The sequence below is a fragment of the Pogoniulus pusillus genome, chromosome 2 (genome assembly GCF_015220805.1).
Source record: "Pogoniulus pusillus isolate bPogPus1 chromosome 2, bPogPus1.pri, whole genome shotgun sequence".
In the NCBI taxonomy this organism is placed as follows: Eukaryota; Metazoa; Chordata; class Aves; order Piciformes; family Lybiidae; genus Pogoniulus; species Pogoniulus pusillus.
In genome coordinates, this window is record NC_087265.1 from 15,105,208 (window position 1) to 15,126,881 (window position 21,674).

At 43.9% G+C, this 21,674-nt stretch overlaps 1 protein-coding gene across 10 annotated transcripts in view; it reads left to right on the plus strand.

Moving 5' to 3' along the window:
- The window catches only part of SEMA5B (semaphorin 5B), a 324,525-nt gene that overhangs the window by 233,330 nt on the left and 69,521 nt on the right, over positions 1-21,674 (plus strand). For all 10 annotated transcript variants that reach the window (XM_064157107.1, XM_064157117.1, XM_064157118.1 and 7 more), the window contains 4 exons: positions 1,020-1,305; positions 5,913-6,048; positions 11,764-11,971; positions 15,711-15,918. In XM_064157107.1, the coding sequence (XP_064013177.1) occupies positions 1,020-1,305; positions 5,913-6,048; positions 11,764-11,971; positions 15,711-15,918 (838 nt within the window). The remainder of the gene's footprint in view (positions 1-1,019; positions 1,306-5,912; positions 6,049-11,763; positions 11,972-15,710; positions 15,919-21,674) is intronic.

Below are 21,674 nucleotides of genomic sequence, written 5' to 3' on the forward strand. Positions count from 1 at the left end.
AAGTTCTCTGATTCATGTTAGACAGAAAGTCTAACATAGTCCCTCTAAGTTTCACTGTTTGTTTGAAGGAGAAAAATCTATGGGTAATGAGTTGTGGTGCCTCCCCTTTGCCTCCCAAAGCTGCGTTGCAGCAGTGTTGGCTTGCCTTCCTCTCCCTCTCCCATGACAGTGTTCTTCTCTCACTCTTGGGCAGCAGCATTAAAAGAAATCTGTACTTCTCTTTTTTCTTTAGAGCATTGTTCAGAAAGGAGCATTGTAAAAGCACACTATAAAACCAGCTGAGAGGTTTTTTTGTTTAGTCAAATGTTATTCATTGGCTAGTCTTTTCCTTTTGTCAAAGAAACTACTGGGACAAAAGACTGTACACTTTAAAGCTTTGTTAAATGCTCCATTAAAATACTCACTACAAAACCAATTCCAGGTTCTTTTCAGTTCTTCTGAAAACAATAGCAATAATTCTAGGAGACAAAGAGTTAAGGAGAGCTTGTTTCAATACTGTCAGTCTCTGATATAGTTTTGGTTTATGGACATAAGATAGTCTTTTGTGCCTAGAAACTGGAAAGGGATTATGATAAAAGCCAGATGTGATTGCGCTGGGAGAGTGGGTTGAATGTTTCAGTGCAGCAGTGTGAGGAATCAGGCGGATGCACGCAGCATATTTAACACATCATAAGGTGCACTTCAGAAGTGAATAGGTGAGGGAGCCCAGTGGGAAGGCTTTGTTGTAAAAGGAGTGTAGGTAGAGGCAATCATGCATATGCAATCACTGAAATCAGTAGCAGCTTTGCCAATAAAGTGAGGAAACAATGGGGTCTTTCCGAGATCTGAAAAATGGAGCTAGAACTGTATCCCTATAAATCATTATTCCCATCTACTGTTTTTATGTCTTTTGCTGACTTTGCTGTGGTCCCAGCTGTGAAAGACTGTGTGAAGGGAACTCGCTGGCACAATGCATTGTACAAGTCAGTGAGCAGATTGAATTCTGACCTGTGTAAATCTCTTTGAATGTTTGTTTGCAGAGCCTAACTTTATTGCTGCCTACGACATTGGCTTGTTCACCTATTTCTTCTTCCGTGAGAATGCAGTGGAGCACGACTGTGGGAAAACAGTGTATTCTCGTGTGGCAAGGGTGTGCAAGAATGATATTGGAGGGAGATTTTTACTGGAGGACACGTGGACAACTTTCATGAAGGCCAGGCTGAACTGCTCCCGTGCTGGAGAAATCCCTTTTTATTATAATGAATTGCAAAGCACTTTCTACCTTCCTGAGCAAGATCTGATCTATGGAGTCTTCACTACTAATGTGTAAGCTGCACTGTTTTTAATGCCCTTCTTCTATCCTTGTCAGTCTGAGACTGACAATATCCTTGGGTTAGTATGAAGGAATAGATAGTTCTGTGTTATCCATCATAGCAACATAGCCTTTAGGACAATGATTTTAATCCATGGTTTATAGATTCCTCAAGTCCATAAAAGGTGAGTGTGCAGTTCTAGGGTAACTTAATGTGACATAAACTCAGGCTCTAACAGACTTCTGACTTTTCACAGTGGCTCAGTGAACTACACACTTTTCTTGTGTAGTTCACAGAGCTCATCTAAAAGTGACCCAGAAGCAAAAGGTAATTAATTTTCAGCCAGGCTAACTGCCTGGGCAATCTGACACAATTGTGCAAAAGCTGAGGTTGGCCTGTGAGGTGGACATGTGCATACACTTGAGGTAGCATATGTGCATATGCTTGGATATGCATGCATGCTAGAAGAAGGGGAATGAGACAGGTGGGATCACAACAGCCAGGAATGAAATAAGCATAAATTGCTGTTGAAAAACACTTAAACTGTTTCATGTCCACAAATCAAAATCAGCATTGGAACTCAGAAGAAGGCATGATTTCTGAAACTTTGTAATTGCCTCTTCTTGCCTTGATACTGAAAAAAACTTGTAATTGGAATGATTTAGTGTAGCTGTGAAAGCAGAAAGGAGAAGAGGAGTTAATTAAAGAACATATTAAAAATCTCATAATGTATATTTTTAAGTCAGGAAAACTCAAGTAACTTTTTTTTTCTGAAGCCCAAGGCTAGAATGATAAGTTTCAAGCTATAACCAGTCCATGTAGTATTGAGTCTCAATAATAAATGTTCTCCAGGGGGATGCTATCCTGACATGTCAACTAGAGAATTAAAAATTGAGTTAGTTACTCCACATGACAAACACTCAAAGGGACTTCTGCATGTTGAAGAGCTGACTTCTTTGAGGGTTTTGTTTGCAGTGGTGTACAGTTCAGTCTGAGTAAGGGTCTGTTTTCAGCAAACCAGAGAAGTGAAGCCTCACTGGTGTGACAGGGCTGAATTTCAGCCTTTGAAGTCACAAAGTCAGCTTCAACTTCCTGAGCTAAATCACTGTTGGGAGTTTCACTATGAGAGTCAACAGAGCTAGAAAGTTATTCCTGCTCTGTAAATGCCAAGAAGTACACAAGTATTTGGTCAGCCTCATATATCTTCCTTATTTTGTTTCTACATTACTATTACCAATATCAGCCAAAAGTAAGCTAGTGGAGAAGCAACTAGAAAAAATAAACATGATTGAGCACTGCACCTGGACTGTGGACTTTGGGGAAAATCTTTCCTGGGACTAAAAGGAACGTGAGTTGTTCTCTAAAAATATTTCAAGGCTGTTAGCTAAACTTCCCCAACATTATGAGGAAACCTGGCTACTGCTCTGGGCATTTGAGATGACACTGTTTTTTCTGCTCATAGTGATAATATTTTATCTATCCATTTATCCAGCCAGCCAACCATCAGAAGTTGGAAATTATTAGTAATTTTACTATATTTATCAAATAGGTATCAGTTTTGGACTGTAAGAGGGGAGGCACAGTTCTCTTGTGCTGTGTCTATCTCCTAGGCTTAGTGTGAGATGTGATGAATGTTACCTGTCTCCTCCGTATTACACTTCAGTCACTCTTCATGCATTATGGCTTTACATTCTCTCTTGTGTCCTTTGAGGGCAATGTAATATGTAACATTTGTGTAATTGAAGAAGTTATTGATAATAGCTGAAGTTAGATCAAGTAGCATTTTGGGTCTACAACATGATGTTCTTTTGAGAGTTCAAAGGGAAAATGTTCCAATTTGTCATCTGACTAGAGAAATAACAGTAATTATTCTTTTAACTTCCACTGGGACTTCTATCATGCTGCATGAGCTCTGCATACTAAGGAGAGTTGATGTATGCTTCAGTCTGAATTTCTTTATAATAGAATACCAATGCATCACAAAAATATACTTTTTTTAAAGTGTTTTTGTTTTGGAAGATTCATGTTTAATGTATTTAGGATCATGCTACTAGTTGTTGTGGTGAGACCCACATATAGATTTATTGCTTCATGCTCTGTTATACCCAACTGAATGAGTGGGGAGGTCATTCTGCCCCTGTACTCTGCACTGGTTAGACCACACCTTGAGTACTGTGTTCAGTTCTGGGCCCCCCAGTTTAGGAAGGACATTGAGATGCTTGAGCGTGTCCAGAGAAGGGCGACGAGGCTGGTGAGAGGCCTTGAGCACAGCCCTATGAGGAGAGGCTGAGGGAGCTGGGATTGTTTAGCCTGGAGAAGAGGAGGCTCAGGGGTGACCTTATTGCTGTCTACAACTACCTGAGGGGTGGTTGTAGCCAGGAGGAGGTTGCTCTCTTCTCTCAGGTGGCCAGCTCCAGAACGAGAGGACACAGCCTCAGGCTGCACCAGGGGAAATTTAGGCTGGAGGTGAGGAGAAAGTTCTTCACTGAGAGAGTCATTGGACACTGGAATGGGCTGCCCGGGGAGGTGGTGGAGTCGCCATCCCTGGAGCTGTTCAAGGCAGGATTGGACGTGGCACTTGGTGCCATGGTCTAGCCTTGAGCTCTGTGGTAAAGGGTTGGACTGGATGATCTATGAGGTCTCTTCCACCCTTGGTGATACTGGGAAGATAGCTTTCATAGGAAGCTGCTGATGAAATAGTTAAAATGCTTTTATTATTTTTTTTTCTGGGAGGTCATAGGGACAATGTGAAAACCTCCTTGAACTGAACCTATCCTCTAAACCATCAAGTTTATCACAACAAGTAGGAAGTGGGAATAGAAGAGGTTGCACTTCACACCAGGACAGCACAGCAGCCAGCTGCACAAGTTGATGTCACTGGTTTGAGACTGGGATCAAACATTTCATAGTGAGGGATGGGAAATAAGCCAGACCACAGATGGAAAGATAAATGGGCCACAGGTTTCATAGAAAACTTCTTTCCTTTCTCCCCTCTAGCAAAAAAGAGGCGGTAAACTGTAGAGTCCTTAGCAGGCATCTGAAGATATATTTTCCAAAGTGTTTTAGTTAGACTATATTTTTGGTTGTTGTTGTTTGGGTGGGTATTTTTTGTTTTAATTTTCTTTTTTTCCCTCCCATGTCTGCCTCGAGGCATTTACTTGTCATCCATCATTAGGTCTGTCTTAAAAGCTGCCGGTCTGTGAGCACGCACTGCGTCAGCGGTGCTCAGACAAAAGTGGGGAAAGGTTCACCCAGCGTTGCTTTGACATGTTCAAAGTGAGCTGCTTCATCACTCCAGGGATGGAAGAGGCAGAGTCGGGAGCAGAGAATGGGAAGGCAAAGCAGGAAGTTCTTCCTGATGTTGTATTGCTCGGAAGAATTTTTCTGTGAAAGAATCTGTTCTGCTTTCCGTCCTGGGATTGTGGAGCAAGGCTTTTTTTCATGTGTGCAAGAGAGTGTAATTATTGGTTTAGTTAAAAAAAAGATGTTCTTTTCAGAGAATTCAAATTGCTTTAATTATCAGAAAGATACGTACAGCAGGGCTTGGGTTATTTAAAAGGCACCGTGACGAGTCAGTCTCTTGTGCCAGACCTATTTTTAGTTTTATTCTGGTATCTTTTTCTCTAAACATTTTTCCTTTCTTTAAAAAAGCAGAGGAGGAAAGAGAGAGCTGGGAGCAGGTTTGAATTTCAGGTTACCACGTAACCCTCTTTGGGCCAGTTTCCTTGAGGTGCACTCACCACCTGGGAGGCACTCTTGAACCAAACTGAGGAAAAAGGAGCTGAGCCTACTCAAAACCTTGAAGAAATGAATCCTCCATTTCTGACCAAAATGGGACAGCAAAGCCTGACTGATCTGTGTCTAAGTCTGGCTGGGCAGCAGAGCATCTCTAAACCAAATTCCTTTCCAAAGAGTCTTTCCTACAGCGACATTTTCCCAGCTATTCCTCCCCTAGCTGGTACGTGTATGGTGAACAGTCTGTCCAAAACAGATGCTGTTCCCAGCTGGGAACACAAAGAAGTGAACTGTGATCACTGAAAACAGAGGCTTTCACATATTGGCAAGACCTTTTTTCATGCTGAGCTGCTCTAACAACCAGCCTGATTTGCACTGTCACTCTTTCCTTTCCCCTGCATGCCGTGTGCATGTATGTGTGTGTTTTCTATGTATGTTTTATACTTGAGCATTTCAGGAGCCCATACAAATTCAGTTTCACCTTGAGAAACTGCAAGAGATTAAAAATTGGATCATTTGTAGTCAATATAGATAGGTAAATTCTTTAAAAGACAAACAAAAACCCAGACACAAATAGTCAATGTAAATTAAACTGTATTCACCTTTCTTGCCTGAACTACTTCCATGACCCTTAAATCACAAGCATTTTAAAAACAGAGCTTTAAAGTTATTTCTCATAACTGTGATGCAAACCATCTGCATTTTAGAATCTGTTTATGTAATTATTTTTTACTCCCTCTGAGATTGGTATTGCTGTGCATCTACCTGTACATCTAGCTGTCAATTTACATCTATTTTATTTGAGTGGAGTTTGATGCCTGTTATGATGAAAACATCAATCTTCTAATGATTAAATGGATTTTCCCCCCCCCCCCTCTTTTCCAGAAACAGCATAGCTGCCTCAGCAGTGTGTGCCTTCAATATGAGTGCCATTACTCAGGCATTTAATGGCCCTTTCCGTTACCAAGAGAACCCAAGATCAGCCTGGCTGCCAACGTTAAATCCCATCCCGAATTTCCAGGTACTTGCTGCTGTCCTTCACTTTGCTTCGGTCCCTATTCTATCCTGTCATTCCAGTGGGTTGATTTGCATGGGCTCCTGTCTCCAGGTAGACCTACGGAGTAGATAAATTGTATTTCTCCACATTTCTGAGCATTTTAGTTTGTGATGCTTGTTGTGGAGGGGGATTTCTCTATGCCTCCCTTATTAGAGGGGAGGTGAGAAATTAATTTGAGGTGGTATTAATTTTTTATAAAATTATCATTAAAATTAATATTTACAAACTCTTGCCACCCCCAACCACTGTGTAATTAAATATAGTTCTAGTGCAAGGTTATGAAAACAATTAGGATATGATATATTTACAGAGATTTGGTTACTCATTGTCAAATTATCATCAACTATAGACAGAGAGATTTCCCTCAGGCTTAATGCCTGATTAACAACTCTACTGTCTGCCCAGCAAGGGCTGAAAGCTGTGTGCTCTAAGGCAGAGGTAACTTATTTTACAAAGGAATCAAAGCTTATTTAGATGTGTTGCCCCTAATTATTAATCACCCTCCCGGGATTGTGTCACAGCCTGTGCCCAGTGTGTCCGGGTCTTTGTGAGGCTGGAATCTTCCCAGCTTGCGAGGGGAATGAGAAGCATTCCCAGTCTCTGGGGTAAACAGGATTTCTCTAACCTTCTCTCCTGGTGTGAGGTGGTCTTTGCCTCGATGCTGCTGGTCTTCTGGATGCTGCGTGTCCAGGCATGGTCAGCTGGCAGGATTCCAGGAACAGGAGAAGGATTTGTCAGTGCAGCTTCTGGCAGGGTCTTCTGTACAGCCAGCAGGCTGTGTCTGTGGGTTTGCAGACAATCTAGAAGGTCTGCTGACCTGATTCTCCAGGCTATAGCAGCGGGCATGCAGTGTGTGCCAGGCTGCTGGGAGACTGAGCTCCATGGATAATTCGAGGTAGCAGGCCAGTATGTACAGCTGCTCTAGGCTTAGGGGCTATTGGCTCCCCATATGTATCAAGTGCAGGTGTGAATGTGCTCTGCTTCCAAAGATTCACAGACAGGTTAACTGCGAGTTGAGATCAATGCAAGAGGGCTGAGCCTCAGTGAGTATGCAGGTAAGGGCCAGTCCCATGTCTAGGCCTTGCAAGCAGGTCAGAGCTGCAATGTGGATCAGAGAGCTGAGTCTGAACAGCTAAGTCTGAACCTCTGAACACGTGGTGCTCCTTTGCACTCCTCTTTATAGACTGTGGGCTGAGATTTGTGGCCCCTTTTGGCCATCTAAAGTGACCAATCAGGTTGGCAGTAAGCCAAACCTTACCTTAATAGGCAGAAGCTGTTTGCCTGGACCCTCTCAAATGTGGGGATCACCTGGGCAGACCCCAGGGAAACACAGACTGGGTGTGTGTGTTACACAACCTGTTTACTACCATGGGTCCTGGCAGAAAAACATGTCCAGGCATGTAGAGGCATAGAGAAGCCTCAGTTTTGGGCCTGCAGCCCCTCCATCACAATGGTCCTTGCCACATGTCATTGAAAACATGACATTTGTGGCCATTAAAAAAACAATTAATTAAATATATGCTACACTTATCACTGACACATGAACTGCATCCAAACAACTTTTAAACACATTCAGGGTTGGTGACTCAATCACTTCCCTGGGCAGCCCTGAGACTGAGACAACTGTGACAATGTGGTCCTCACAAAGGGACACAGAAGCGTGTCCTTGTCAGAGCTGGAAATGATTGAAGGCTGAAGCTGGGCAAAGTCAAACTACAATGGAGACTGTGTTTTTAAAACAAGAAAGGTAATTAACCACTGTGATTTTGTAGGGATGTGATGAATTTCCCATCCCTTGATAGGATTCCTAAGGCTACTAAGAGTGCAAGATGGATGCCTTTCTGAGATATGGTAACTCAGCTAAAAGCTATGGACCTGTTGCAGCAGCAACTGGAAGAGAACACATTAGGATGGTCACAGTGATTCCTTTGCACATTAAAAGTCTTTGCATTTATGGATGAGCAGATTTCCAGGTTTATTGCTTAATGCCAATTTGAAAATTACAAAACCCCTTCAGTTCCTTTCTGCCCAGATTCAGTCAGCACAGCATGTGACAGCCCCAGCAACCCTGTCTTCTGGAGCATGAGCCATTTTTACAGCCCAGTCCCTTCCCATCTGGAGAATTCTAGGGAGGATGGACTTGTCTTCTTGTCCTCACTTCCCCATGGTGAATCCTTTCAGTCCAACTTCGTGAATCTGGCTGTTTTTTTTTATTATGGCAAAGGTGCTGAGGCTGCCTGCAAATGCCATCTGCCTTCAAGCTGGTGATGTTAGGGACCTTCCAAAAAGGACTCTGCAGTCACCTGAAATCACAACAAGAGCAGATGGGAGGCAGGTCCACACTGCAGGCAGGGACATGCTTGGGTTCCTGCTGGGAAACCCAGTTTCTCCCCCTAAATTGCCTCAGTACCTTTGTGAAGGCTTCTGCATGTACAAAGTGGAACAGATTCAGGGTCTTAGTTGCCCTCTCAGCTTGGTGCACTCCAAACCAGGAAACAAAGCCAGGCATGGGGGTTCTGGGTTGTTTTTTCCCCCCCTCCTCACAAGTTTAAAGGGAATATTAACAGAGAATAACTGCGAATGAAGGGCTTTCTGTCCCTTGCTGGACTAGCCCAGGAGGAATAGAAAAGGACTGGAAAGCATTTCCATGTAGTGAAAAGTACCAGATAAAATGTGGAGTGCAAAGATTGTAACAGCAAGATGAAAGAAGAGGGTCAGAGGAAAATAAGGAAAGGAAAAGGAGGTATGTGGCAGACAAAAGGAAGATTGCAAGAAGAGATTAAGATGTTTTTTAAGTACAGGAGGAACAAGAGGTCAGTAAAGGGCCTGTAGGAGATGACAAGGGTAATTCAGTGACAGAGGAGGCAGGTATTGCAAAAAAATTAAATTATTTTTTCCCTTCAGTGTTCACAAAGGAAGATGAGGGAAGCATGCCAGATTTTTTTTCTTGCAGAGAGGAAGGAGAAATTCTGAAGGATATAGAGGATCAGGGCAGCGCAGATAATCAGGAAATTAGAAGAAAACAAAGTAAAACCAAACCAGAGGGATGCTGTGTCAGCACACAGGCTGCCAATAGACCTAAAGGATTATCTGTGACTTGATCAGAGCAGAAAATGAAACCAACAATGACGTTCCTGCCACTGGGACTCTTCTTTCAGTGATATTCTAGCAAAGGAAGTGAGTGGGGAGAAAAGCATCCAAAGCAAGACGGTAGTGTAAGCAAGGAGGAATATAGGAGGCAGCAGAAGAGAGAAATCTAAAAACACTGTAGAATGTGGGATGAATAATGAACTAAAGACCACCACTGCAACAGGAAAAAAAACACCACACCACAAACAAGCCAAAAAAACCCCACAAAAGCAAAACAAACAAAACCCCCAAACCAAAACACACAACAACCAAAACCACATTAAACCCCTCCTGAGGACACATCAGAAACTCACTGATGAGTGATGGTCACTCTACTCAGGAAGGTGCTTAAGTTCATAAAAGAATGAGCATCTTCACAGGTGGTGGGAATTAGCATCACCTTGTTCACCTAATTCATGCAATCTTAGAAATACTGCAGGGCTTAGTACAGCAGCCATTAGGAGCTGTATGTACTGTGTAAATGTGAGCTACATCCCTGTCAACTCATTTTAGCACTTTGTAGGAGAAGCTGTGCATGTACCTTTGGAGGAGAAGCTGTGCATGTACCTTTGGAGGAGAAGCTGTGCATGTACCTTGGAAAGGCAGCCACACTGCAAAGAGCCATTTTGATGCATATCAAAAGTATACACATGGGGAATTTGCACTCTCTGACTGGAGTGCTGTAAATCAACATCCTAAATCGTAGTATATGAACTTATCTTCCAAGGAAGGCCCAAACACCTGTACCCAAAATGAACAAAATAAGATTGTAGATATGTTTCCGAGTGAGATTACTCACGTGTGAGCTCCATGGAGTGAAAAGCAAAGTTGTCTGTGAATGGAGCATGGCAGCGTTTCTAGTTGCACCACTGCCTCCCTTGGGCTTGGGCAAGATAAATAACCAGTCACCCAGCTGTCTTTTGGAGTAATAAATCTTCTGCCCATCTTACATGGCATTGTGAGGAAGAAGGAAGATCTATCCCTGGACTGACCGCAAAACCACATGGAGAGTTTAACAATGCTTCAGCATTATTATCATCAGCAGATGCTAGTGTGAGATGGAAATTCAGACCTGCACTATCCACCTTGTAGGACCTGCACTGGTGTTATAAAGGCAGAAGATGAACTCTCCTCTTCTGTTTTGAGTTGGACAAAGCCATTTAGTCCTATTTCAGTGTACCCTTTGGTGCCAGAGGATCACAGAATCACAGAAACACTGAGGTTGGAAAAGACTTTTTAAATAGAGTCCAACTGTAACCCAACTAACATGACCACTAAGCTATAGCCTGAAGTGCCACGTCTACACACTGCTTGAACACCTCCGGGGATGGTGACTCCACCTTTCTGGGCAGTCTATTCCAGTGCCTCACCACTGCCTCAGTAAAGAAGCTTTTCCTGATGTCCAATCTTAAACCTCCCCTGGCACAACTTAAACCCATTTCCTCTCATCCTATCACTAGTTGCCAGCCTCACTACAGCCTCCTCTCAGGCAATGAAATCTTCCCCTATCCTTCTCATCTCCAGACTAAACAACCCCTGTCCCCTCAGCTGTCCCTCATATCACATGTCCTCCAAATCCCTCATGAGCCTCATTGCTCTTCTCTGGACACTCTCCAGGACCTCACTGCCTTTCCCAGGCGGTGGTGCCCAGAACTGAACACATTACTGAAACTGTGGCCTCACCAGGGCTAAGTACATGGGCACAATCACTTCTCTACTCCTGCTGGACATGACAGTTTTGATGCAGGTCAGGATGCTGTTGATCTTCTTGGTTACCTGGGCACACAGCTGTCTCACATTCAGCCAACTGTACACCAGCACCCCAGATCCTTTTCCATTGGGCTGCTTTCCAACCACTCTTCCCCAAGCCTGTAGCACTGTTTGGCATTGTTGTGACCAAAGTTTAGGACCTGGCATTTGTTCTGGATGGGTGGACATCGACTGATCTGCCATTCACTGTGAGGATAGAGAAGACGCGTATGGGAAACAGCTGGTGGCTAATCCACCTTGCTTCAGATGAAGCAAAAGGGCTCTGTTCAGAAGGAAGCACATCAAAGAAGGGCAGTGTGGTAAGCTGGGTTCTTTGGTGCAAAATCAACCCATTTTTCAGGGTTTTTAACCTTCAGTTTTCTTCATTGGACAGTCTGAGGTGCCAGGTAGAGCCCAAAGGATGCTCAGAATGCTTCTAGCAATTGACACTGCAAAAAATTGCTCTCTGCTGCTTGCTTTAAATTTTTCAACAGCTAGTTTTAATTCCTTTTTTTCCATCTTGGTTTGTTATTGCCTTTTGCCCTTCCAGTGTGCTTGCTCCAGGGCATCACAAGGGAATGAAAAGCCACATCACTGGACAGAGGACTACCTGGGAGAATGAGCTACAGGCCAGACCTAGGCTAAGGATCTACGATCAGGCTAAGGACCTGATCCTGGGACCCTCACACAGACATAGGAAATCGACAGGACATGGGTTTACAGAATAATTTCAGGGGTTGGTCTTGGGCTGCTGAAGTGGCTAGAAAATGCATGTGCTGAAGTTCAATCTTCCCTCTTTAGTGTGGGACGCTGAATGATGACAGCCCCAATGAGAACCTGACGGAGAGAGTCCTTCAGGATGCGCAGCGCTTGTTCCTGATGAACGACGTCGTGCAGCCGGTGACTGTAGATCCCTACGTCACTCAGGACAGCATTCGCTTTTCCAAGCTAGTGGTTGATATTGTGCAGGGAAAGGATACTCTCTACCACGTGATGTATATTGGAACAGGTAAGAGCACCAGAATTGCAGAACTTCAGAGGTTGGAAGGGACCTCCAGAGATCGAGTCCAATGCCTCTGCTAAGGCAGGATGCCCTAGGGTAGTTCGCACAGGAATGTATCTAGGCATGTTTTGAAAGCCTCCAGAGAAGGAGACTTCACAACATCTCTGGGCAGCCTGTTCTAGTGCTCCGTCACCCTCACTGTAAAGAAGTTTCTCCTCACATTGAGGAGGATGTTCCAATTCGTAGCCATTGCTCCTTGTCCTATTGCTGCTCACCAGCGAAAAGAATTTGACCCCATCCACTTGACACCTACCCCTCAGATATTTGTATATATTGATCAGATCTCATCTCAGTCTTCTCTTCTCCAGACTAAAAGGCCCCAGGTTTCTCAGTCTCTCTTCAAAGGGGAGATGTTCAACTCCCCCAGTCATCCTCATGGCTCTCTGCTGGACTCTCTCTAGCAGGTCCCTGTCTCTCCTGAACTAGGGCTTAAGAAAGTTCTCTCCACTTCCTCATAGACTCAGCAGCCTTAGGAGCCTGGTCATGACATCATTGCACTGTTGTCATTCAATTTAATTCTGGCACAAAATTGTGTAAATGTTAGTTTGCCTGAGTAAATTAAAAGCAGGATGGATGACTTGAGGCAGGATCCCAAGTGAACAGACCATAAATCTACACTGGGCTTAAAAACAACAACAACATTTTTCTCCCTTTTATACAAACATGTTTCAGCTAATCAGGCAACTGCATTACAATGAGGAAGGGCAAAGGCAACTGCAGTGCTCTGTGGTTTTGAGTATGTAAGTTGCCTCTCCACGCTATGGCAAGCTCATCTCTAAATAAGCAATAATAGTATTTAATCTTCAGGCTTGCCCAAGGTTTCAATTATGTCTTTCTTTGCACTTCTCTGTGCCTGCTGGTGTATGACTTCTGGTGTTTTCAGGAATGGGCATGCACTGAATGTAATGTAACTGGGGAACTGGGGCAAGTGCCTTTTTGTGGTAGCACAGTGAGCCAGTGGTAAAGTGTATGATCTACTCTCTTGATTTCTACTGCCATCCTCTAATTAGCAGGGCACTTTTCCTCTTCTGAGAAGCAGAGATATCTTGGATAAATGAAAGATGCTGAAGAAGGACAAAGTGTTATAAATGGTTGTCTTAGCCCATATCCATACTAATGATAGAGGTTAAATTAAATAGTTTGATTAATCAGAGCATATGGCCAGCCTCATGGGTGTAATGTTGTTATCCTCAATTGCAGAAGCTTTGACTTCAGAATAAGATGGATTGCCTCCATAAGTGTTAGTTTAATCTCACATTTGAATGCAGGCTCATTGCCTCATCCTCACGTTACCACCTTCCAGAACTGTGCCATGATTTACCTAACTTTTACCACTTATTTGAAAAGTGATCATCTTGGATGTGTTCACACTATAGAAGGCTCTAGGGACATTGGTTATTATGACAAAATTGTACTTAAATGCAAATACAGCATGGTTCTGCCATTTTGATGTCTTAATGTTTTAAGTGAGGAGCCCCAGCTACAAGGCCTGAGAGAAGGCTTGGGTGTTTTCTGCCTCATATCATTTATGTAGAAAGATCCACTGCCATAACCTTGCCTCCTGATTTGTGTTTTCTTGCTGAGCCTGACCTTTAAGCCAGTCAAATGCTTCAGTAGAGACAACCCTGCCTAGAGGCAGACCTGGACACAAACCTATCTCTGAGAGAAAGCAAGACCAGACTTGGGCCTCAGTCTTGTTCCTCACTTTACAGAATCACAGAACTGAAGGTTGGAAGGGATATCTGGAGATCATCTAGCCCAACCCTCCCTGCTAAAGCAGGTTTGCCTAGAGCAGGTTGCACGGTGATGCATCCAGGCAGGTTTTGAAAGTCTCCACAGAAAGAGACTCCACAACTTCTCTGCACAGCTTGTTCCAGTGCTCCATCATTTGCAAAGTACAGAGTTCTTTCCTTTTTGCTTACATGAAACTTTCTGTGCTGTAGTTTGTGCCTGTTGCCCCTTGTCCTAATCACTGGGCACCAACGAGAGTAGTCCAGCCCCATCCTCTTAGCATCCATCCTTTAGACATAGAAGAGCATTGATAAGACTCCCCCATCTCAGTCTTCAGGTTGAAGAACCTCAGATCTCTCTGCCTCTCCTGGTAAGAGAGATATTCCAGCCCCCTATTGATCTTTGTGACCCTCTATTGGACTGTCTCCAGTAGCTCTATGTCTCTTTTGAACTGAGAAGCTGTGATGGTTTGGGCTCTTACCCGCCCCCCCCCACTTTTGGAATTGCCCCAGCTAACTCAGACGGCCTCTGGGAATATAAATGAAGCTATTTATTTTACAGCAGCAAATATACAGTTATAAACAGAAATATACAAAGGATAAACAATACAGAAGCACAACTCCCCTCCCAGAAACCTGAGTCCCCAGGAGGGGCTCTCAAACCACCCCAACACCTCCCCCCGGCCCTCTCAACCTTACCCCAGTTCTCAGGAAGAAGAGAGGTGCAGCCAAGAGGTTAGGGAGCAAGGTTAGTGGGAGCAAGGTTAACGAGATGTGACCAGGTCTGAAGGCAAAGGCAGAATGAAAAACAAAATGGAGAAAGTTTACTTCTTCTTCCCAGAGTTCTCAGCACGACTGTGAGCGAAGGAGACACAATTGTTTTTCATTTCACTGCCCACTATCTAGTTCTTTTACCAAAACATTCTAGCTTGCTTCAAACTAGCACAGAAGCCCAGAACTGGACACAGTGCTTCAGATGTGGCCTCACCAGGGCAAAGTAGAGGGGTAGGAGAACCTCTCTCAACCTGCTGGCCACGCTCTTCTTACCGAACCCCAGGAGACCACTGGCCTATGTGGCTACAGGAACAGATTGCTGCCTTAAGGGGAACTTGTCCACCAGGACTCCAAATTTAAGGCTCTCCTAAGTGAAAGAGAAGCTTCACGTGGTAGCCAACCCCATCACTGTAAATTGCTTTGGCACTAGTACTGAAGTTATCAGGATAAAAAGATTAAGCCTCAGGAAGAGTCAGGGCTGACCTCTTTGGAGTTTTAATGAAAAATGCTGAGATTTTCCCCTTCTCCCTACTGTGAATTCCCCACAATTTATCAGATCTGTAAATTGTTGAGGTAAGAGTACTGTGAGCCCAAGCATATCTGTTTCTGTGCATGCACTGCTCATGCCATAACATCCCCTTGTCAAGCTGGCAGGAAGGCTCCTTCCAGGAAGAGGATCAATTATATTTGTGACCCATGCAGTCATTACGGAGGCCTCTGAGATTTCCAGCAGAGCCACTGCATCTGTTGTCATTTGTCATGGCATCAAATCACACCGGTCTGCTCCATAAACTGAAAGAAATACAGACTCAAGGCACCAGAATTGATCCCTGTTATCTCAGGTCACCTTGCTGTATAACTCCCTGGTAACCCAACTAGACTCTTTTCTGCCCCAGTGCTCCGACTGGGAAATATTTCCAGGTACTCACTCTCCAGATGGTTCATGTTCTTCTGGGTTCTCATTAAAATACATTCACAGGTGGTTTCTGTAATGTCTGTGAGAACTGCTGAGGAGTGTAATGATGTATCTGGAGCTCTCTCTACCGTGGGCAGCAGGTGACCCAGAACAAGGTTTAAAGCAGCTGTGTAAAGATGATATTAATATTTCACTCCTTAGGCAGGTATGAAATGAAGCGAAGGCCTGCAAAGATTTACTTATGCCTTGTTTCTTGTTCTATTAGAGTATGGCACCATCCTGAAGGCCCTTTCTACCACCAACAGGAGCCTGAGGAGTTGTTATTTAGAGGAAATGCAGATCCTCCCTGATGGACAACAGGAAGCAATCAAGAGTCTCCAAATCCTGCACAGTGACAGGTCACTCTTTGTGGGCTTAAATAATGGAGTGCTAAAAATTCCTCTGGAGAGATGCTCCATGTACAGAACAGAAGGGTAAGCAAATTTACAGCTCTGATATGTTCCACTCCAGGTTAAAAAGAAAAGCACAAGGGAAACATATTCAGCCTGATTCAGATTAGAAGAGGTTTTTTTCATCACTGCAAGTCAGAAAGCACCATTAAAAGTTCATCTCCTGATACATACATTCATGTCAGGAGCAATGAGAATGTGCAATATATATATATATATTTAGTACTAATTAGTCCTCCTCAAAAATGAATTGTGTGTTTACCAAGGAAGGCCTTCCATGTTTAACTAGGGCTTTTTTAAACTTACCATTTCAACGTTACTTTCATAACTCCATGCTGATATTCTTGTTGGCACTATGGCTACAGGTCTCTGAATCTGGGTTGCTGCCTGCCTATCCTGGCTTATCCAGGTGATCAGCTCTCCAGTATCTGAGGAGGCAGATCTGAGCTGTGTGGCAACTTCTTATTGCTCTTGGAGCCAAATAGCTCATCTCAATTATCCGTGACACCTCTTACATCTGGATAGATTCTATGTTGTAATTTGTACCTTTTGAAGGCAGCATGAAAAAAGACTTTTGTTTACACTGTCAGCCCTGCCTTCAGAAACGTGTGCAGAAGGGTTTTGCTTCCAAAAAGTATCCCTCCATTTAAGCACATGAAATGATGTGATACCAACTGATCAAGACATATTCTCAGATACTCTCCCTGAGTGTGTCCTGGGGGTCTGACATGGTAATTACTTGTTTACATCTCTTGAGAATACCCTTCCTTCTCCTCTCTTGCTTTTACCTTGCTTTCCTTGACGAGAGTTTTGTCTGAAACTGAAGTCCTCTGTGCTAGGCAAGAGGAAGGATTTTGTTAGCAACATATAAATGGATTCCCTCTTTCATGGCCTACTGCAAGATGTCCCTGTTCTCTTGCCAAAAGACGTGATACAGAAAATGTCACCATCGCTTTCTTTTCAACGAGCAGAGTTTATCTATCAACTTGTACTAAATTCATGTCTGTTCAGATACAAAAGTGCCAACTCTTTCTATTTGCATTGAAACGCTTAATTATCCCTTTTAGGAGATACAGCTTGGTCATTACTGTAAGTTTGACACAGAAGTGTTTAATGTGTAAAGGTTTAGTTGCTTATACAGACAGGCCAACATAAAAGTGTTTAGTAAAAGAAAGAGAATCACAGCTGGAAAATACTGTTCTGTCCTCAGTCTTTAAGAACAGAGATTTATAAAGGTAGAACATAACACATGTCCTCTTCAGGCTGTCCTGGAGAGTTTTGGTTTGAGAATATTTATGTGTGTATACATATACATGATCCAGTTTCAAGAGAAATGAGTTCTCCTTCTTCTTCTTTTTCATAATGAGTTCAGCTTTCCAGTAATTTATATGCCCTAGTTTCAGGCTGCATAGGTTCTTTGTATAGTGCTCCCACTAAAACTCAAGTGGTGGAGGTTTGCTCAACTAGCTAAAAAAGGGATAAGCAGAAGAAAAGTAGCAGTGGCAGGAGGGCAGCTGGTGGGAATACCTCCAACAGTGTGCCCAGGTGGCCAAAAGAGCCAGTGGCATCCTGGCCTGCATCAGGAATGGTGTGGTCAGCAGGTGCAGGGAGGTCATTCTGCCCCTGGTTAGACCACACCTTGAGTACTGTGTCCAGTTCTGGGCCCCCCAGTTTAGGAAGGACATTGAGATGCTTGAGCGTGTCCAGAGAAGGGCGACGAGGCTGGTGAGAGGCCTTGAGCACAGCCCTACGAGGAGAGGCTGAGGGAGCTGGGATTGTTTAGCCTGGAGAAGAGGAGGCTCAGGGGTGACCTTATTGCTGTCTACAACTACCTGAGGGGTGGTTGTGGCCAGGAGGGGGTTGCTCTCTTCTCTCAGGTGGCCAGCACCAGAACGAGAGGACACAGCCTCAGGCTGCGCCAGGGGAGATTTAGGCTCGAGGTGAGGAGAAAGTTCTTCACTGAGAGAGTCATTGGACACTGGAATGGGCTGCCCAGGGAGGTGGTGGAGTCACCATCCCTGGGGCTGTTCAAGGCAGGATTGGACGTGGCACTTGGTGCCATGGTCTAGCCTTGAGCTCTGTGGTAAAGGGTTGGACTTGATGATCTATGAGGTCTCTTTCAACCTTGGTGATACTGTGATACAAGAGTATCTTCTGTTTAAGACCTGAGGGACACAGCACAGCCCCTGCTAGTATAAGCTTATCCTAGCAGAAGAAAAGCAAGTCACCTCAGTTTCATGCATTGTGTGGCAGTAAGCGCTGGCTGAAATTATTGGGAAGCTTCTGTACCACTGTTTTTTTTCTGAACCAATGTGGTTTTTTTTTTTTTTTTTTTCTGAAACAAACTTTCTGAGGGCATTTTTCAGTGAAATAAGGAAGCAGTCCAACGCTTTGGGGAATGGAGATTCAAACTCTGCCTCCATTGAACAGTTCCATGACACTTCTGGGCAATTTAAGGCAGCCACTGGGCAATAGGAAAATATATAAGAAAGAGTCTCCTGACAGCATAGTGGATGCATATGTTTGGCAATGTGGGAGGTCAGAATTTGATGGATTCAGGTGTTGGCCAGCTGATGCACATTGCTACAGATCCTTTGCCTGATGGCCAAGTCTTGTGAAGGGCCTGTGCATTTGAAAAAAGAAAAAGGAGGACAAAAAAGAAGGAAAATTGGGAAATCTAAGGAAGGGCTTTATTTATACTTTCACCTAAAAGGATGTTTGTGATATGGTTACTTTTTAAACTAAGCTTATTCTGTTTTGCTTTGTTTTGTGGGTGTTTTTTGGTTGGGGTTTTTTTGGTTGGTTGGTTGGTTTGGTTTTGTTGGGGTTTTTTTGGTTGGTTGGTTTTGTTAGGTAGTTATGCAGTTTTTTCAACTGCAGTTGTTGGAACTCTTTTTCCTCTTAGCATCCTGGCTCTGTAGATGACAATTCAGCTTGGCCTCCTTTGTATTATTTTCAATACCGAACTGTATCAAGAGGGATGTTTTAATTTCCCACAGTGCCTTCCACCTGGCACTTCTCCTGGGCTGTGATTTACTGCTTATTGTTGTGTCTATGTTTAATACATGCCAGTATACAGCCACCACGGGAAGAAGGGCTCCCGCTCCTGCAACACCCCCTGCTTACATTATTTTCTGTGACTCCTCGACTGGCCTCCCTAAAAAGCTTTGGTTTCAGCAGTTTTTATAATGTAATTGTTTTGATGGGGGCTGAGGAAGCTTGGAGGTGATGAAGAATTTGTGCCTCCAAGGCACAACATTGTTTTCTTTGGCTCTGCCTTATGTTATCAGGAAACTTTGCAGCCTTTTACGCCCTGAGGGCTGATGTGAGTTCCTGATTGCTGACATAGAGCTCTAGCCTTCGCCCTTCTTTCTGCCTCCTCTCTGGAACAGACAATCAGGTATCAAGAGAAAATTGATCCTAACATCGATCTCCCTCCAGCAATCCTTGCTGCTGTGCTGCTTTAAAAACTTGGGGCTTGGTACCAAGGCCCAGAAATGGGGCAGAGGAGAAAGAACCAGCAGCAAAGGGAAGAGATGAAAGAGAAAAAGGATTTCTGCCATCTCCTTTACTGTTCACTTATTGACACAGCACCAATTTAATCTCTTAAATGGTGACCAGTAACTCAGCCCCATGTCTTGATGTAGTTCATTGACCTGATATATTTCTAGGTGCCTGAGCGGTGTTTTGTATGTGCCCACTGACCTGTCTCAATTTGTCTTTTCACAACAGCCAGTCTTGGCAACAGGGCAACAAGAAGGCATCTGTAATGTCAGCTGGCCATGTTTACAGGCTGGCCTTAGCTGCAGGGCTCTTGCCTTGTACCTGGGTTTTACTGTTGCGTTTCAGCGCTGCCATTCCCCAGTTTTGCTGAAGACTATTAGGAAGATGTTCCATGTGAGCAGAAGCTATGAACTCTTTAAACACGCAGCATGCCTTGGAGGCTGCTTTTCTGGGTGTTGTTTGACTGAGCTTACTGCTGGATTTTGCAGGGCTTTGAAATCTTCGTAACCTCCCTGCGATTTTCAAATGAGCTTGAATTGTTAGCTCCAGGTGCCCCTAAGCTTTGAGAAGGGGTGTTTGGAAAACCAGCACTGCAGCTTTATCACTGGCACCACCGTACCTCTGGCATGTGTCTGAACAAAATCCCAAATCTGCCTTTTAGAGAGGAAAGGACCAGACCTTTATTTTCAGGTGGGGCTTATCTGTAGGTGTAGGGTAGTACTTTTTTCAAAGGGTAGGGCAAGAGTATTCATTTTAGGAACTACAATCAAGCAGGGAAAGTGAAACTGATTGTTGTAGGGAACACTGTGATTTCTTTTTGTTACCTCTTTGCAGCACCAGGGCTTTGGGGCTCTGCGAAGACAGAGACTCTGAGGTGGTCTTTGGAGTGATTTTGCAGTGATTTTTTGGTTACACATTCAAATGAAGAAAACAAAACATGTTTGAGAATGAGCCCAGATGTTCTCTTGAATGCCCTCCTTTCTGGTCTCCCTACCCTGAGCAGTTTATTTTAATGCACTCTATGTTGATATTCATCCTTTCATCTTCCTCCCTCTAGTTTTCCGCACAAAATTTGCAGTCTAGATGGTGCAGGTTGCAGTTTTGGCATGTATAGTGTGGTTTTGAGAAGAGTTTGTCTTGTGTGTCCTCTCACTGTCGTGCTGTGCTCGTGTGTGGGCATCCCATCAGATTGTCTGGTGCCACTTCGGGGCAGCCTCGTGGCAGTGGAGATAGTGCTGCTTCCAAGCCTATGGAGAGAGCCAGATCCTCTTGCGTGCAGCTATGGCACGCTCTCGTTTTGCTTGTTTTTTGACCCAGTTGCAGGGATTTTGCTGTTGAATGATGCTGAGCTTTTGCCCTCCTACTTGGCCTAAATTCTGCCATACATCCCCTCCAGCCATGGTGCTTAACGCAGAGCTGGCAGATATGACTCAGCTGACAAGCACTCTGGTTTGCTGACTTGAGATCTGTGTGAGAAACACAATTCACCTTTAAATAGCTCTGGGGCAGTGACCACACAACTAAGTACATACAGGTGAGTAACTCTTGAAATACTTCCAGGGAGTTTTCAGAAGGAAAGGTTCAGCAGCTGCAGTAAAGAAGCAGAGAGTCTCCTCTTCTCTCCAGAGTGCAAAACTGGATTACGAAGCATGGTGCCCATCCACAACGTCCTTCAAGGGTGTTGGGATATCACATGGAGGATTGCTTTGGTGCTTCTTGTTATGCTTTGGTGCTTCTTGTTATTTTCTTCTTTTTCTCTACTCCTTATATGGTGTAAAATCCTTTGTATCAAAGGAATTCAGTACTGGAATTAAGGATTGCTAAACTAGAATTACAGGATTGCCAGATTCCAGGAGTCAAACGTTTCTGGAGGAATAATATAGTCTGGGAAGAGATCTAAAAATTTCCCAGTGCAGGGGAAAGAGTGAATTGAATATGGGCTGGAATTACTCTGACCTCTTCATCAGAATGATAGCTCAAAAGACAAACAAGGAACTACTGTTGGGTAAAAAAGCATAGCAGAGAAAATGTTAAGAGACATAGGGAAGGGAACAAAGCAGAGACTGTTCAGTGGAGCCCAGCATCCAGCAGATTGCTGAGGCGATGACATTGATGGCCAGATTGTTCATCAAAGACCTTGAAAATCCTGCCCCTTCTTCTGAGCTGTGGCTGTTGAAAGCCTGGCCCAGGCTGTGTTTTGAAATATTCTCCCTGAGGATTTTCAGAAATATCCAGCACATGGAATATTTTTTTGTTGTCTTAGATGGAGGCAAGAG